This window comes from Hypanus sabinus, chromosome 7, assembly GCF_030144855.1.
Source record: "Hypanus sabinus isolate sHypSab1 chromosome 7, sHypSab1.hap1, whole genome shotgun sequence".
Lineage (NCBI taxonomy): Eukaryota > Metazoa > Chordata > Chondrichthyes > Myliobatiformes > Dasyatidae > Hypanus > Hypanus sabinus.
The window spans coordinates 180,385,632-180,403,969 of NC_082712.1; the positions used below are offsets into that span (position 1 = coordinate 180,385,632).

The 18,338-nt window shown below is 50.8% G+C and overlaps 1 protein-coding gene across 1 annotated transcript in view; it reads right to left on the reverse strand.

Moving 5' to 3' along the window:
- Window positions 1-4,635: 4,635 nt before the first annotated feature.
- cdhr5b (cadherin-related family member 5b) overlaps window positions 4,636-18,338 on the reverse strand; it is a 177,436-nt gene continuing 163,733 nt past the window's right edge. The window contains exons 15-18 of the mRNA XM_059976391.1: window positions 15,233-15,484; window positions 13,539-13,790; window positions 9,372-9,535; window positions 4,636-5,079 (exon numbers count right to left, since the gene is read on the reverse strand). Of these exons, the coding sequence (XP_059832374.1) occupies window positions 4,636-5,079; window positions 9,372-9,535; window positions 13,539-13,790; window positions 15,233-15,484 (1,112 nt within the window). The remainder of the gene's footprint in view (window positions 5,080-9,371; window positions 9,536-13,538; window positions 13,791-15,232; window positions 15,485-18,338) is intronic.

Below are 18,338 nucleotides of genomic sequence, written 5' to 3' on the forward strand. Positions count from 1 at the left end.
AGGTGATGGGCTTACCGAGAAGCCAGAAACACTACAGGTGCTGGAAATCCAGAGCAACACACAAAATACTGGAAGAACTCAGCAGGTCAGGCTGCATCTCTGAACAGGAATAAAGAGTTGATGTTTCAGGCTGAGATCTGAAGATTTTGTGGGTGGTTTGTGGGATGTGTGTTGAACCCACAACTGGAGTTAAGTCTGAAGCTATGCCAGAGCTCAGCTCTTGTTACACAACTAGCAATTCAAGAGGAGAATTGTCTCATTAGGAGTTTATTAGAGATTACAATATTCAGTAACTACAAGATCAAGCAGCATGGTGTTGTTAAACCATAAAGCATAGGAGCAGAATTAGACCGATCGGCCCATTGATCATTCTCCACCATTCCATCAGGGCTGATTTATTTTCTCTTTCAACCCCATTCACCTGCCTTCTCCCCAACCTTTTGATGCCCTTACTAATCAGGAACACATTAGTTTCTGCTTTAAATATACCCAATAACATTGCCTCCACAACCAGCTGTGGCAATGTATTACACAGATTCACTATCTTTTGGAATTAGTTTGGGGACTGTCACAGGGCTGTGGGGAGAGAGTGGGACGGTGGGATTAGTTTGGGGACTGTCACAGGGCTGTGGGGAGAGAGTGGGACGGTGGGATTAGTGTGGGGACTGAAACAGGACTGCGGGGAGAGAGTGGGACGGTGGGATTAGTTTGGGGACTGTCACAGGGCTGTGGGGAGAGAGTGGGACAGTGGGATTAGTGTGGGGACTGAAACAGGACTGTGGGGAGAGAGTGGGACGGTGGGATTAGTTTGGGGACTGTCACAGGACTGGGGAGAGAGTGGGACGGTGGGATTAGTGTGGGGACTAACACAGGACTGGGGAGAGAGTGGGACAGTGGGTTTAGTATGGGAACTGACACAGGACTGTGGGGAGAGCGTGGGACAGTGGGATTAGTGTGGAGACTGACACAGGACTGTGGGGAGAGAGTGGGACAGTGGGATTAGTGTGGGGACTGAAACAGGACTGTGGGGAGAGAGTGGGACGGTGGGATTAGTTTGGGGACTGTCACAGGGCTGTGGGGAGAGAGTGGGACGGTGGGATTAGTGTGGGGACTGAAACAGGACTGTGGGGAGAGAGTGGGACGGTGGGATTAGTTTGGGGACTGTCACAGGGCTGTGGGGAGAGAGTGGGACGGTGGAATTAGTTTGGGGACTGTCACAGGGCTGTGGGGAGAGAGTGGGACAGTGGGATTAGTTAGGGGACTGTCACAGGGCTGTGGGGAGAGAGTGGGACGGTGGGATTAGTGTGGGGACTAACACAGGACGGGAGAGAGTGGGATGTTGGGTTTAGTGTGGAGACTAGCACAGGACTGGGGAGAGAGTGGGACGGTGGGATTAGTGTGGGGACTAACACAGGACTGGGGAGAGAGTGGGACAGTGGGATTAGTGTGGGAACTGACACAGGACTGTGGGGAGAGAGTGGGACAGTGGGATTAGTGTGGGGACTGACACAGGACTGTGGGGAGAGAGTGGGAAGGTGGGATTAGTGTGGGGACTGACACAGGACTGTGGGGAGAGAGTGGGATGGTGGGATTAGTGTGGGGACTGACACAGAACTGTGGGGAGAGAGTGGGATGGTGGGTTTAGTGTGGGGACTGTCACAGGGCTGTGGGGATAGAGTGGGACAGTGGGATTAGTTTGGGGACTGACGCAGGACTGTGGGGAGAGAGTGGGACAGTGGGATTAGTTTGGGGACTGTCACGGCTGTGGGGAGAGAGTGGGACGGTGGGATTAGTGTGGGGACTAACACAGGACTGGGGAGAGAGTGGGACAGTGGGTTTAGTGTGGGAACTGACACAGGACTGTGGGACGGTGGGATTAGTGTGGGGACTGTCACAGGGCTGTGGGGAGAGAGTGGGACGGTGGGATTAGTGTGGGGACTGAAACAGGACTGTGGGGAGAGAGTGGGACGGTGGGATTAGTTTGGGGACTGTCACAGGACTGGGGAGAGAGTGGGACGGTGGGATTAGTTTGGGGACTGTCACAGGGCTGTGGGGAGAGAGTGGGACGGTGGGATTAGTTTGGGGACTGTCACGGCTGTGGGGAGAGAGTGGGACGGTGGGATTAGTGTGGGGACTAACACAGGACTGGGGAGAGAGTGGGACAGTGGGTTTAGTGTGGGAACTGACACAGGACTGTGGGACGGTGGGATTAGTGTGGGGACTGTCACAGGGCTGTGGGGAGAGAGTGGGACGGTGGGATTAGTGTGGGGACTGAAACAGGACTGTGGGGAGAGAGTGGGACGGTGGGATTAGTTTGGGGACTGTCACAGGACTGGGGAGAGAGTGGGACGGTGGGATTAGTTTGGGGACTGTCACAGGGCTGTGGGGAGAGAGTGGGACGGTGGGATTAGTTTGGGGACTGTCACAGGGCTGTGGGGAGAGAGTGGGACGGTGGGATTAGTGTGGGGACTAACACAGGACGGGAGAGAGTGGGATGGTGGGTTTAGTGTGGAGACTAGCACAGGACTGGGGAGAGAGTGGGACGGTGGGATTAGTGTGGGGACTAACACAGGACTGGGGAGAGAGTGGGACAGTGGGATTAGTGTGGGGACTGACACAGGACTGTGGGGAGAGAGTGGGACGGTGGGATTAGTGCGGGGACTGACACAGAACTGTGGGGAGAGAGTGGGATGGTGGGTTTAGTGTGGGGACTGTCACAGGGCTGTGGGGATAGAGTGGGACAGTGGGATTAGTTTGGGGACTGACGCAGGACTGTGGGGAGAGAGTGGGACAGTGGGATTAGTTTGGGGACTGTCACAGGGCTGTGGGGAGAGAGTGGGACGGTGGGATTAGTGTGGGGACTAACACAGGACTGGGGAGAGAGTGGGACAGTGGGTTTAGTGTGGGAACTGACACAGGACTGTGGGACGGTGGGATTAGTGTGGGGACTGACACAGGACTGTGGGGAGAGAGTGGGACGGTGGGATTAGTGTGGGGACTGACACAGGACTGTGGGGAGAGAGTGGGACTGGGATTAGTGTGGGGACTGACACAGAACTGTGGGGAGAGAGTGGGACAGTGGGATTGGTGTGGGGACCGTCACAGGGCTGTGGGGAGAGAGTGGGATTAGTGTGGGGACTGATACAGGGCTGTGGGGAGAGAGTGGGACGGTGGGATTAGTGTGGGGACTGACACAGGGCTGTGGGGATAGAGTGGGACGGTGGGATTAGTGTGGAGTCTGACACAGGGCTGTGGGGAGAGAGTGGGATGGTGGGATTAGTGTGGGGACTGACACAGGGCTGTGGGGAGAGAGTGGGACGGTGGGATTAGTGTGGGGACTGACACAGGGCTGTGGGGAGAGAGTGGGACGGTGGGATTAGTGTGGGGACTGACACAGGGCTGTGGGGAGAGAGTGGGACGGTGGGATTAGTGTGGAGTCTGACACAGGGACGTGGGGAGAGAGTGGGACGGTGGGATTAGTGTGGAGACTGACACAGGACTGTGGGGAGAGAGTGGGACAGTGGGATTAGTGTGGGGACTGACACAGAACTGTGGGGAGAGTGGGACAGTGGGTTTAGTGTGGGGACCGTCACAGGGCTGTGGGGAGAGAGTGGGATTAGTGTGGGGACTGACACAGGGCTGTGGGGAGAGAGTGGGACGGTGGGATTAGTGTGGGGACTGACACAGGGCTGTGGGGAGAGAGTGGGACGGTGGGATTAGTGTGGGGACTGAAACAGGGCTGTGGGGAGAGAGTGGGATGGTGGGATTAGTGTGGGGACTGACACAGGGACGTGGGGAGAGAGTGGGACGGTGGGATTAGTGTGGAGACTGACACAGGACCGTGGGGAGAGTGTGGGACAGTGGGATTAGTTTGTGGACCGTCACAGGGCTGAGGGGAGAGAGCAGGGCAGTGGAATTAGTCTGAGTCAGAGTTGAATCAGCAGAGTTTATTAAACTATTTGGTCAGTTAAATTTTTGACACCTCCAGAATATTTCAGGTCTTTGGTTTGTCTGAATTTCAAATGCTTAATAATCATTGTTGGAGAATCTGTGAGATGGATCACCAAGGGAGTGTGAGTCAGGAGATCAGTGAGGGCCTGTTACAGAGTGCAGTGTCCAGAATGTGTGTGAGCAGTGTGTCCGCGTCCCATGGCTTTGGGCTGGACCCTGGGCTGCCCACGTCTACTGCATCACCATCTGATATCGAAAGGCACCACATCAGGAAAAACTGCAGAAAGTTGTAAACTCAGCCTGCTCCATCACGGGCAGTAGCATCCCCAGTACCCAGGACACCTTTGAAAGGCGATGCCTCAGAAAGGCAGCATCCATCATTAAGGACCCCCTCACACAGGGCACGCCCCCCTTTTATTGCTACCATCAGTAAGGAGGTGCAGGAACCTGAAGGGACACACTCAATGATTCAGGAACATTGTTTCCCCACCATGATCAAATTTCTGAAACAACAATGAACCCATGAGCCCCTCACTATTTTCCCTCTTTCTCCACTACCTATTAATTTTTGATCTATATTGTGTTATAGTAATTTATATTTCTTTATGTTTTGCAATGTACTCTGCCACAAAACAATGGATTTCATGGCATGTCCCACTGATATTCAACCTGATTTTGAATCCATCACAGATTGGAGAAGAAGCCGCCATCATCATTGTCGGAACCATCCTTTCCTTCGTCGTCATCCTCTGGGCACTCGATCACTCGCTCCTCGTTGGCCTGTGGCTCGATGTCCTCTTTGAACCAGACGGCTTTGTAGCCCTCTGCAGCCTTCCTCTCTTTGGTGAGGATGGACTTCACCTCACCGTCCGTCGTGACCTCCTCCAGCGAGTTCCCATCACAGTCATCCCCGGGATTGTTCCTGCTCCCAATCGCTCCCAACTTCCCTGGGCTGCTGTCCACGGCCGGTTCCAAGACAGAGTCGAGAGCGCTGGCTGTGACCACAGGCATGCTCTCCTGTGGTAACTGCCCTGTCTTCAGGGATGACTTCAACATTTCTTCCACCAGGAAGCCCTGGTTTGTGAACTGCACTGGGTCACCCTCTGACGAGTGTGACTGTCTGGGAGACTGAAAGAATTATCATGGAAATTAGTGGCTGATCTTTGTTTGGGCATCAGCATCTACTGGGTTATTACAGGGGCACAGGGAGGGTGAGTAGTCATAAACTTTTGCCCAGGGAAGTGCAGTCTCAATCAAGAGTATACGGGATTAGGGTGAGAGTCATTGAGCGGAAACAAAACCCTTTGGCCCATCTTGTCTATGTTGAACTCAAAGTTCAAAGTCAATTTATTATCAAAATATATATATGTCACCATATATAATGTTGAGATTCATTTTCTTGTGGACATTCACAGTAATTCGAAAGAAACACAATAGAATCAATTAAAACTACACACAAGACGGACAAGCAACCAATGTGTAAAAGCCAACAAAGTGTGCAAATACAAACGGTAATATAAATATAAAGGCAATAAATGAATTGGCAATAAATATTGAGAACAAGAGTCCTTGAAAGTGAGTCCATCGGTTGGGGAACAATTGAGTGTTGGGTGAGTGAAGTTATCCACGTTGGTTCAAGTGCCTATTAAACTGCCTTCTCCCATCAACCTGCACCGGGACCGTATTCCTCTCATACACATACTATCAAAACTTTGCTTAAATATTGAAATCAAACCTGCATCCACCACTTCCACCCGCAGCTCTCCACACCCTCTGAGTGAAGATGTTGTCCTTAAACATTTCATCTTTCATCCCTAATCCTTGACCTCTAGTTCTAGTCTCACCCAACTAAAGTGGAAAAAGCCTGCTTACTTTTACCTTATCTATTCCCCCAAGATTTTGTATACCTCGATCAAATCTCTCCTCATTCTCCTCTGCCCCTGGAGAATGATTTAATGGTAATTTCTCACCCATGGGTAGTGACTATATGGAACGAGCTGCCAGGGGAAGTGGTTGAAGCAAGTACACTAACGTTAAAATGTCACTTGGGCTGGTACATGGATAGGAATAATTTAGAGGAATACATGAGGTGCCCCGGGAGGGCTAGCACCTCTGGTGAAGCTGCTTGTCTATTCTGGGCAGCTCACTCAACGTTGGTGTCCACCAGATACTCAGCCCTCACCTGCGACTCCAAGTAGAGGTGTGTGACAGTTGTCACACCTTGGTACACCACTTTGAGAGGCAAGCTACACTAGGTGAGAGTAGCCATTGGGCCTCTTACTCCATTGTATTAAGGACATGCCTGTTCTAGCATGCAGAGACAGCTCTGGCGGACTGGGCAGATGAGATCAACTGCCAGTGCAGATCCATCGGCAATGCTCTGTGGAGAGCGAAGGGCATGGCAAGGCACAGGAGAGTCGCGGTCATCCACTGCAACCCTGTGGACCCGGACGTCTGAGGTCGAGAAAGTGGAACCATCCCTGTGCAATAGCTTTCCCACTTTAAAAACCCTCCCTTCCGGGTACCTGTCATCGTCAGATACGACGGACAACTAGAAGAACAGGGGTCCCCAAGCTGAGTCCATGGACATCTTGGTTCACTTCTTCTACAAGTATGTGAAGAGCAAGAGGACAAGATGTGATGGAATAGGACCAATCAAGTGTGACAGTGGATAAGTGTGTATGGAACCACAGGAGATAGCAGAGGTACTTAGTGAATACTTTGCTTCAGTATTCACTATGGAAAAGGATCTTGGCGATTGTAGGGATAACTCACAGCTGCCTGAAAAGCTTGAGCTTATAGACATCAAGAAAGAGGATGAGCAGGAACTTTTGGAAAGCATCAAGTTGGATAAGTCACCGGCACCAGACAAGATGTACCCCAGGCTACTGTGGGAAGTGAGGGAGGAGATTACTGAGCCTCTGGCGATGATCTTTGCATCATCAATGGGGACAGGAGAGGTTCTGGAGGATTGGAGGGTTGCAGATGTTGTTCCCTTATTCAAGAAAGTGATTACGGATAGCCCAGGAAATTATAGACCAGTGAGTCTTATCTCAGTGGTTGGTAAGTTGATGGAGAAGATCCTGAGAGGCAGGATTTATGAACATTTGGAGAGGCATAATATGATTAGGAATAGTCAGCATGGCTTTGTCAAAGGCAGGTCGTGCCTTATGAGCCTGATTGAATTTTTTGAGGATGTGAATAAACACAATTGATGAAAGAAGAGCAACAGATGTAGTGTATTTGGATTTCAGCAAGGCATTTGATAAGGTACCCCATGCAAGGTTTACTGAGAAAGTAAAGAGGCATGGGATCCAAGTGGGCCTTGCTTTGTGGATCCAGAATTGGCTTACCCACAGAAGCCAAAGACTGGCTGTAGACTGGTCATATTCTGCATGGAGGTCGGTCACCAGTGGAGTGCCTCAGGGATCTGTTCTGGGACCCTTACTCTTTGTGATGTTTATAAATGACCTGGATGACTTGGTGGAGGGAAGTGTTAGTAAATTCGTTGATGACTCAAATGTTGGAGGTGTTGTGGATAGGGTGGAGGGCTGTCAGAGGTTACAGTGGGACATTGATATGAAGCAAAACTGGGCTGAGAAGTGGCAGATGGAGTTCAACCCAGATAAGTGTGAGGTGGTTCATTTTGGTAGGTCAAATATGATGGCAGGATAGAGTATTAATGGTAAGACTCTTGGCAGTGTGGAGGATCAGAGGGATCTTGAGGTCTGAGTCCGTAGGACACTCAAAGCTGCTGCGCAGGTTGACTCTGTGGTTAAGAAGGCATACGGTGCATTGACCTTCATCAACAATGGGATTGAGTTTTAAGAGCCGAGAGGTAATGTTGCAGCTATATAGGACCCTGGTCAGACCCACTTGGAGTACTGTGCTCTGTTCTGGTCGCCTCACTACAGGAAGGATGTGGAAATTATAAAAAGGGTGCAGAGGAGATTTACAAGGATGTTGTCTGGATTGGGGAGCATGCCTTATGAGAATAGATTGAGTGAACTTGGCCTTTTCTCCTTGGAGCGACAGAGGATGAGAGGTGACCTGATAGAGGTGTATAAGATGAAGAGAGGCAGTGATCGTGTGGATAGTCAAAGGCTTTTTTCCAGGGCTAACACGAGGGGGCACAGTTTTAAGGTGCTTGGAAGTAGGTACAGAGGAGATGTCAGGAGTAAGTTTTTTTTAAACTTCCTTCCACAGTGCGTGGAATGGGCTGCCAGCAAAGGTGGTGGAGGTGGATGTGATAGGGTCTTTTAAGAGGCTCCTGGATAGGTACATGGAGCTTCAAAAATAAAGGGCTATGGGCAACCCGAGGTAATTTCTGAAGTAAGTACATGTTCGGTACAGCATTGTGGGCCGAAGAGCCTGTATTGTGCTGTTGGTTTTCTATGTTTGTTTCTAATGATAGGGGTCCATGGCATTAGAAACTCCTGCATTAGTGGGATATGAAGTAAATGGGACAAGGTCAGGAAGCCACCATAGTCAACATTGACCAGTTGGGTCAAAGGGCCTATTTCTGTGCTCTATGGCTTATATTGCTGAAACGGAAGTGTTCAATTGTGTCGAAGGTGTGGGGCTGGGACCCTTATTATCCACCCTGGGGCCTTCCAGAGCTGCCGACCATGTTTGGCCAACATGCTGCTGGTTTACCTCCAGTTCCCTGCCCCTGACCACATCCTTGTTCTCTCTACTACACCTACACCGAGCCCAAGACTGTAGAGAGGTCCTCATGTGGTCGGGGTTGATCATGGATGCTGCAACCCAGCTGTCTACACAGGCCAGAACGCAAGCCAGGGCAGAACAATGTGGCCACAGCAGGCTCCTCCACCCATCTCCATGCAGCTGAAGAGTGCAAAGGAAAGACAGAGACCGACACAGTGGGTGGTGGGAAAAGACAAATCTCAGAGCTGTATATACTTTAATAAAGGCACCTTGAACCTTGAGGTTGGTACCAGTGAGTTACCAGTCAGCATTAAACTCAATGTAGGACTGGCTTAGGGCCTCTGGGGTTTACCCCCAGGCCTTCCCCATCAGTGGGTACAGCCACAGTGCAGTGGAGGTTTGAGATCAGAGTTTACCTTCTTCCAGGTGAGTTGCCAACACAGCTGGCAAGCCCCATCTGCCCGAAGTGACTGGTTTTAAGGTGCCAGTAATCCGTCTTTGCCCCTTCTTCTGTCAGTAGAAACAGTTCCACTGGGCTTAGTAGCTGAGCCACACTGAAGGTCAGGAGCAGGACTTGGCTGTCAGAGGCTATTTGAGATGTGTGCCATTAGGAGCATTTAGTAGGTAGTGGGAGCTTGTCCCCATGAACCCCACTCCTCCAGCTGGCTCAACAAGCCACCACTGATTAACCAGACCCAGCTCCTGCCTCCCCCTACTTCCCTGTCCCTGTCAGGCAGGTGTTGATAACTTACACTCTTTAAGCGTGCTGCTGTCCTTCGCTTGAGTTTGGCCCATCCGCCGTCCCGGAGGAGAATTCCGATGACAATGATACAGATTATTAGGAGGAGGGAGAGAGGCACACCGACTGCCGCCATGTGTCTGGCGTCATACAGCAACAGCTGGCGCGTCTGGTTGTCTGCAAAACAGAACACAAGACCATAAGACACAGGAGCAGAATGAGGCCATTTGGCCCATCGAGTCTGCTCTGCCATTTCATCATAGGTTAAATTATTATCCAACTCCTGCATTCTCCTGCCTTCTCCTTGTAACCTTTGATGCCCTGACTAATTAAGAAATTATGACCTCTGCTTTAAATATACTTAATGACTTGGCCTCCACATTCATTTATGTGGCAATGAATTTCATAGATTCCCCACTCTCCGACTAAAGAAATTCCTCCTAATCCATTTTAACCATAGAACAATCACAGCACGGAAACAGGCCATCTCGGCCCTCCTAGTCCGTGCCGAACTCTTAATCTCACTTAGTCCCACCTACCCGCACTCAGCCCATAACCCTCCACTCCTTTCTTGTCCATATACCTATCCAATTTTACCTTAAATGACACAACTGAACTGGCCTCTACTACTTCTACAGGAAGCTCATTCCACACAGCTATCACTCTCTGAGTAAAGAAATACCCCCTCATGTTTCCCTTAAACTTCTGCCCCCTAACTCTCAAATCATGTCCTTTCATTTGAATCTCCCCTACTCTCAATGGAAACAGCCTATTCACGTCAACTCTATCTATCCCTCTCAAAATTTTAAATACCTCGATCAAATCCCCCCTCAACCTTCTATGCTCCAATGAATAGAGACCTAACTTGTTCAACCTTTCTCTGTAACTTAAGTGCTGAAACCCAGGTAACATCCTAGTAAATCGTCTCTGCACTCTCTCTAATTTATTGATACCTTTCCTATAATTCAGTGACCAGAACTGCACACAATATTCTAAATTTGGCCTTACCAATGCCTTGTACAATTTTAACATTACATTCCAACTTCTGTACTCAATGCTTTGATTTATAAAGGCCAGCGTTCCAAAAGCCTTCTTCACCACCCTATCTACATGAGACTCCACCTTCAGGGAACTATGCACTGCTATTCCTAGATCTCTCTGTTCCTCTGCATTCCTCAGTGCCCTACCATTTACCCTGTATGTTCTATTTGGATTATTCCTGCCAAAATGTAGAACCTCACACTTCTCAGCATTAAACTCCATCTGCCAACGTTCAGCCCATTCTTCTAACCAGCATAAATCTCCCTGCAAGCTTTGAAAACCCACCTCATTATCCACAACACCTCCTACCTTAGTATCATCGGCATACTTACTAATCCAATTTACCACCCCATCATCCAGATCATTTATGTATATTACAAACAACATTGGGCCCATAACAGATCCCTGAGGCACCCCACTAGTCACCGACCTCCATCCCGATAAACAATTATCCACCACTACTCTCTGGCATCTCCCATCTAGCCACTGTTGAATCCATTTTATTACTCCAGCATTAATACCTAACAACTGAACCTTCTTAACTAACCTTCCATGTGGAACTTTGTCAAAGGCTTTGCTGAAGTCCATATAGACTACATCCACTGCCTTACCCTCGTCAACATTCCTCGTAACTTCTTCAAAAAATTCAGTAAGGTTTGTCAAACATGACCTTCCATGCACAAATCCATGCTGACTACTCCTAATCAGATCCTGTCTATCCAGATAATTATTAATACTATCTCTAAGAATACTTTCCATTAATTTACCCACCACTGATGTCAAACTGACAGGTCTATAATTGCTAGGCTTACTTCTAGAACCCTTTTTAAACAATGGAACCACATGAGCAATACGCCAATCCAGGACGTTCCTCTATTCTGAGGCTGTGCTCTCTGGCCCAAGACTCCACCGGTATTGGAAACATCCTCTTTCTCTTGGCCTTTCAGTATTCAATAGGTTTCAATGTGATCTCCCCCCATTTTGCTAAGCTCCAGAGTACTGGCCCACAGCCATCACACATTGACCCTTTCATTGTTGGGGGCAGTGTGAGCTGTTGCCACTCTCCAGCCACTGCACACTGGGAAGCTTTGCTGTTTCCTCTGCCCCTTATTCAGAGGACCATGTGGCCCCCAACCCCATGCCACCTCTCAGGGCAGAGTTAGATACCAGAGGTGGGCACAGAGGGGTTCCCCGTGGGCTGTGGAAGGAAGAGCAGGTGAGTTGCTAGGACCCATAGGTTTTCCTCAGATAGGCACAGGCACGCATTGGGACACAAGTTGGCTGCTGGGATTACGGCTGGACCATGGCTGCTGGGTGGGAGGGGTGCACTGTGGGAGAGAGCAGTACTAAGGGTATTGCAACTGAACCTGTATCTATCACTTGTGTTGGCAGCTCATTCCACACTCTCACAACCCGCTGAGTGCAGAAATTCCCCCGACATTTCACCCTTCACCCTTAACCTATGACCTCTAGTAGTCTCACCCAACCTGAGGGGAAGGAGCCTGCTTACAATCAACCTACCTATACACTTCATAATTTTGTATGTCTCTATAAGATCTCTTCTCATTCTCCTACACTTCAGGAAATAAAGTCTTAGAGTCATAGAATGATAGAAAAGTACAGCACAGAAACAGGCCCTTTGGCCCATCTTGTCCATTATGAACCATTAAAACTACTTACTCCCATCAACCAGCACCTGGACCATAGCCCTCCATACCCCTAACATCCATGTACTTATCCAATCTTCTCTGAAACATTGAATTCAAGCTTGCAGGCACTACTTGTCAACTTGTTCCACGCTCTCACGACCTTCTGAGTGAAGAAGTTTCTCCTCATGTTCCTGTTAAATTTTTCACCTTTCACCCTTAACCCATGACCTCTGGTTGTAGTGCCAACCAACCTCAGTGGAAAAAGCCTGCTTGCATTTACCCTGTCTTCAGATACATAGAGCATAAAGGAGAGGCGACAGTGGATAGAGGCCACTGGAAAATGATGCTGGAGAGATAGCAATGGGGAGGACAACAAAATAGCAGAGGAACTGAATAAGTATTTTGCATCAATCTTCGCTGTGGAAGACTGTAGCAGTATGGTAGAAGTTCCAGGTACCAGGGGGCATGAAGTATGTGAAGATACCATAACTAGAGAGAAGGTTCTTGAGCAACTGGAAGGTCTGGAGGTAGGTAAGTCACTGAACCAGATGGTGTACAGCCTAGAGTTCTGAAAGAGGTGGCTGAAGAGATCATGAAGGACTAGGGATGATCCTTCAAGGATCACTAGATTTTGGAATGGTTCTGGAAGACTGGAAAATTGCAAATGTCACTCCATTCTTCAAGTAGGGAGAGAGGCGGAAGAAAGGAAATATAGGTTAGATAGACAGAACTCAGTAGTTGGGAAGATGTTGGAGTTAATTATTAAACAAGAAGTCTCGAGGTACTTGGAGACATATGATATAATAGGCTGTAGTCAGCATGGTTTCCTCAAGAGAAAAACTTGCCTGACGAATCTGTTGGAATTCTTTGAAGAAATAACAAGCAGGAGAGACAAAGGAGAATCAGTTGATGTTGTGTACTTGGATTTTCAGAAGGCCTTTGACAAGCTGCCGCACATGAGGGTGCATAACTGACTATGAGCCCACAGTATAACAGGAAAGATTCCTGTTTGGATAAAGCAGTGGCTGATTAGCATGAGGCAAAGGGTGGGACTGTTTCTTTTAACATAATATGTCAATGATTGGATGTTGGAATTGTTGGATTTCTTGCAATGTTTGCAGATGATATGAAGATAGGTGCACGTGGTTTTGAGGAAGTAGACAGGCTACAGAAGGACTTAGACAGATGAGGAGAATGGGCAAAGAAGTGGCAGATGGAATAGTGTCAGGAAGTGTATGGTCCTGCACTTTGGGAGAAGAAATGAAAGGGTTGACTATTTTCTAAATGGAGAGAAAATACAAAAATGTGAGGCCCAAAGGAATTTGGGAGTCCTTGTGCAGGATTCGCTGAAGGTTAATTTGCAGGTTGAGTCTGTGGTGAGGAAGGCAAATGCAATGTTAATATTCATTTCAAGGGAATAGAATACAAAAGCGAGGATGTACAAGGGGCATGCAGTGATGAGCTGGCACAGTGTGATCCCACTAGCTTACTTGTTACTCCTGGTCCGGGGCCGGGGTGCTTAGACGAGGATGGCCCAGCTCCTGAGGTGCCCAGGTTTGGTGTTGTCCCAATGACTGGAGGTTTGGTTGATGTAGGTCGGGGTCCAGGGGGCTGTCCGTCTGTAGTTCCAGAGGTCCTGGGTGGGTTCTTGGACGTGTGGGCTGACACAGTCCTGGCCGTGTGAGTCACTGGTTCCGATGGTCCAGTTCCCCGAGCTGTTGTTGTTTTCACGGAGGGTGGAGCTGGTTTGAAAGGAGCTCACTTTAATAAAGCGAGAGGCAGCGGGATGGTGATCTCAGGATCTCAGGATCCAGTGATGGGTCAGGGATACGGTGCCCGTGTGTGTTCAGCTCTTGCACTACTGTGTGATGGTCCGTGGTGGAACAGGTCACAGCTCCCTGTCACAACATCTCCACTCTGCTGTCTACTTACTATTCTGTGTGGTTCATCCCACCTCCGAATATGCATGGACCTGCCCACACCTTTTGATGAAGTGTCAAACTGCGGGAGGGATGGTACTGAGGGAGGGGCGGCACGGAGGGAGGGTCACACTGTGGGAGGGCTGTACTGAGGGAGAGTCACACTGTGGGAGGGGAGGTACTGAGGGAGGGGAGGTACGGAGGGAGGGTCACACTGTGGGAGGGGTGGTACTGAGGGAGGTCACACTGTGGGAGGAGCGGTACGGAGGGAGGGTCACACTGTGGGAGGGGTGGTACTGAGGGAGTGTCACACTGTGGGAGGGGCGGTACTGAGGGAGTGTCACACTGTGGGAGGAGCGGTACGGAGGGAGGGTCACACTGTGGGAGGGGTGGTACTGAGGGAGTGTCACACTGTGGGAGGGGCGGTACTGAGGGAGTGTCACACTGTGGGAGGAGCGGTACGGAGGGAGGGTCACACTGTGGGAGGGGTGGTACTGAGGGAGTGTCACACTGTGGGAGGGGCGGTACTGAGGGAGTGTCACTGTGGGAGGGGCGGTACTGAGCGAGGTCACACTGTGGGAGGAGCGGTACTGAGGGAGTGTCACACTGTGGGAGGAGCGGTACTGAGGGAGGTCACACTATGGGAGGGGCGGTACGGAGGGAGGTCACACTATGGGAGGAGCAGTACTGAGGGAGTGTCACACTGTGGGAGGGGAGGTACGGAGGGAGGGGAGGTACGGAGGGAGTGTCACACTATGGGAGGAGCAGTACTGAGGGAGTGTCACACTGTGGGAGGGGAGGTACGGAGGGAGGGTCACACTGTGGGAGGGGAGGTACGGAGGGAGTGTCACACTGTGGGAGGAGCGGTACGGAGGGAGAGTCACACTGTGGGAGGGGCGGTACGGAGGGAGTGTCACACTGTGGGAGGAGCGGTACGGAGGGAGTGTCACACTGTGGGAGGGGAGGTACGGAGGGAGTGTCACACTGTGGGAGGGGAGGTACGGAGGGAGGGGAGGTACGGAGGGAGTGTCACACTGTGGGAGGGGAGGTACGGAGGGAGTGTCACACTGCTGGAGTGGCGGTACTGCGGAGTGGGAGATCTGCCTTGGCTGGACTCGCTCACTCAGCTGGGACATGTGGGACACAGTTGGGATGAGCATTGCTGCTGAGCCGCCGGTTTCTCAGGAAGTGCTGGGGAATGGGGTAGTGGACTCTACCAGGGACACGTGCTGGGGAATTGGCACAGTGTGATCCCACTAGCTTACTTGTTACTCCTGGTCCGGGGCCGGGGTGCTTAGACGAGGATGGCCCAGCTCCTGAGGTGCCCAGGTTTGGTGTTGTCCCAATGACTGGAGGTTTGGTTGATGTAGGTCGGGGTCCAGGGGGCTGTCCGTCTGTAGTTCCAGAGGTCCTGGGTGGGTTCTTGGACGTGTGGGCTGACACAGTCCTGGCCGTGTGAGTCACTGGTTCCGATGGTCCAGTTCCCCGAGCTGTTGTTGTTTTCACGGAGGGTGGAGCTGGTTTGAAAGGAGCTCATTTTAATAAAGAGAGATGCAGTGGGAAGTGTGATCCTAGGATCCAGTGATGGGTCAGGTATACAGTTCCCATCTGTGTTTGGGTACAGATCGGGCTCTCACTCTACCGTGGGATAGTCTGTGTTGGAACAGGTCACATTTCCTTGTGATGGCATCTTCTCAGGCCTATTTACCTCCTACTGCTTGTGGTCCATCCCTCCCTCTGAATATTCCTGGACTCCCATTCCCACTCGTCACATTGTGGAAGGAGTGCTTCTGAGGAATTCTCTCTGCGTCTTTCTCAATCCCTGTCAAGGTGGTCTTGTAGCGTTCTGCTTCTTTCTCAATAAAAGAACCAACTAGTTCCCCTCCAGTACCAGCCCCACCCTTACAGGCTGCCAGAAATGGTCCTCACCCTCAACAATTTCTACTTCGGCTCCTCCCACTTTCTCCAGACTCAAGGAGTGCCCATGGGCCCCAGGTATGCCTGCCTCTTCTTTGACTATGTAGAATAGTCTATCTTCCAAGCCTTTCCCAGTAATGCTCCCCAAATCTTCCTCCACTACATTGACCACTGCATCTGTGCTGCTTCATGCACCCATGCTGAGCTCTTCAATTTCATCAACTTTGCCTCTAACTTCCACCTTGCCCTTAAATTCACTTGGTCCATTTCTGACATCTCTTTCACCTTTCTTAAGCTCTCTGTCTCCATCTCTGGAGACTAATAGTTGACCCACATCTTTTATAAGCCTGCTGATTCTGACGGTTATCTTGAAGATACCTCTTCCCACTCTGTCTCCTGTAAAAGTGCTATTCTCTTTTCTTAGTTCTTTCATCTTAGCCACATCTATTGCCTAGATGTAGTTTCCTTTCCAGGACATCAGAGATGTCCTCCTTCTTCAAAGAACAGGGTTTCTCTTCCTCCACCATTGGTGCTGTACTCATTCGCATCTCCTCCATTTCCCGAACATCTGCACTCGTCCCATCATCCCACCATCTTACTGGGGATAGAGTTCCTCTTGTCCTCACTTACCACCCCGTGAGTTTCCACATTCAACACATCATTCTCCATAACTTCTGCCATCTCCAAAGGGATCCTACCACCAAAGATATCTTTACCTTCTCCCCCCCTCTCCACTTTCCACAGAGATCACTCCCTCTGTGATTCCCTTGTCTATTTGTCCCTCCCCACTAATCTCCCTCCTGCCACTTATCCCAGGGAGCAGCCAAAGTGCTACACTTGCCCAGTCACCACCTCCCTCACCTCCATTCAGGTCCCCAAGCAGTCTTTCCAGGTGAGGTAACACTTCATCTGTGAATCTGCTGGGGTTGCCCACTGTATCCTGCGCTCCCGATGCAGCCTCCTCTACATTGGTGAGACCCGTCATAAATTGTAGGATTGCATAATTGAGCAGCTCTGTGGAACTTCCCAGTGGCCAAGCATTTTAATTCTGATTCCCATTCCCAATCTGAGATGTCAGTTCATGGCCTCCTCTTGTTCCAAGATGGGGCACCCTTAGGGTGGAGAAGCAACACTTTATATTCCGCCTCGATAGCCTCCGACCTATGGCATGAATATCAATTTTTCCTTCTGGTAAAAAAAATCCTATCTCCTCCCCTCTTCTATTTCCCACTCTGGCCTCTTCCCTCTTCTCACCTACCCATCACCTCCCCCTGCATCCCCTCTTTCTACCCCTCACCTCCTGCTGCGTCCCCTCTTCCTTCCCTTTCTCCTATGCTCCACTCTCCTCTCCCATCAAATTCTTTCTTTTCCAGTCCTTTACTTTTCCTGCTCAGCTGGGTTTCCCCCTCACTTTCTAGCTGGTCCTCCTCCCCCCTCCCCCTCCTTTTTATTCTGCCATCTTCCTCCCTTCCTTTCCAGTCCTGGGGAAGGGTCTTGGCCAGAAACATTGTCTGCTTCTTTTCCCCCGTAGATGCTGCCTGACCTGCTGAGTTCCTCCAGCATTTTGTGTGTGTTGCTCTGGATTTCCAGCATCTGCAGAACCTCTTGTGATTTTGAGGAATTGTCACACTGTGGGAGGAGCGGTACGGAGGGAGTGTCACACTGTGGGAGGGGAGGTAATGAGGGAGGTCACACTGTGGAAGGAGCGGTACGGAGGGAGTGTCACACTGTGGGAGGGGAGGTAATGAGGGAGGTCACACTGTGGAAGGAGCGGTACGGAGGGAGTGTCACACTGTGGGAGGGGCGGTACTGAGGGAGGGTCACACTGTGGGAGGGGTGGTACTGAGGGAGTGTCACACTGTGGGAGGAGCGGTACTGAGGGAGTGTCACACTGTGGGAGGGGCAGTACGGAGGGAGTGTCACACTGGGAGGGGAGGTACGGAGGGAGTGTCACACTATGGGAGGGGCGGTACGGAGGGAGTGTCACACTGTGGGAGGAGCGGTACTGAGGGAGGGTCACACTGTGGGAGGGGTGGTACTGAGGGAGTGTCACACTGTGGGAGGGGCGGTACTGAGGGAGAGTCACACTGTGGGAGGGGTGGTACTGAGGGAGTGTCACACTGTGGGAGGAGCGGTACTGAGGGAGGGTCACACTGTGGGAGGAGTGGTACTGAGGGAGGGTCACACTGTGGGAGCGGTGGTACTGAGGGAGGGTCACACTGTGGGAGGGGAGGTACAGAGGGAGTGTCACACTGTGGGAGGGGTGGTACTGAGGGAGTGTCACACTGTGGGAGGGGCGATACTGAGGGAGGGTCACACTGTGGGAGGAGCGGTACGGAGGGAGGGTCACACTGTGGGAGGGGAGGTACTGAGGGAGGGTCACACTGCTGGAGTGGCGGTACGGAGGGAGTGTCACACTGTGGGAGGAGCGGTACGGAGGGAGTCACACTGTGG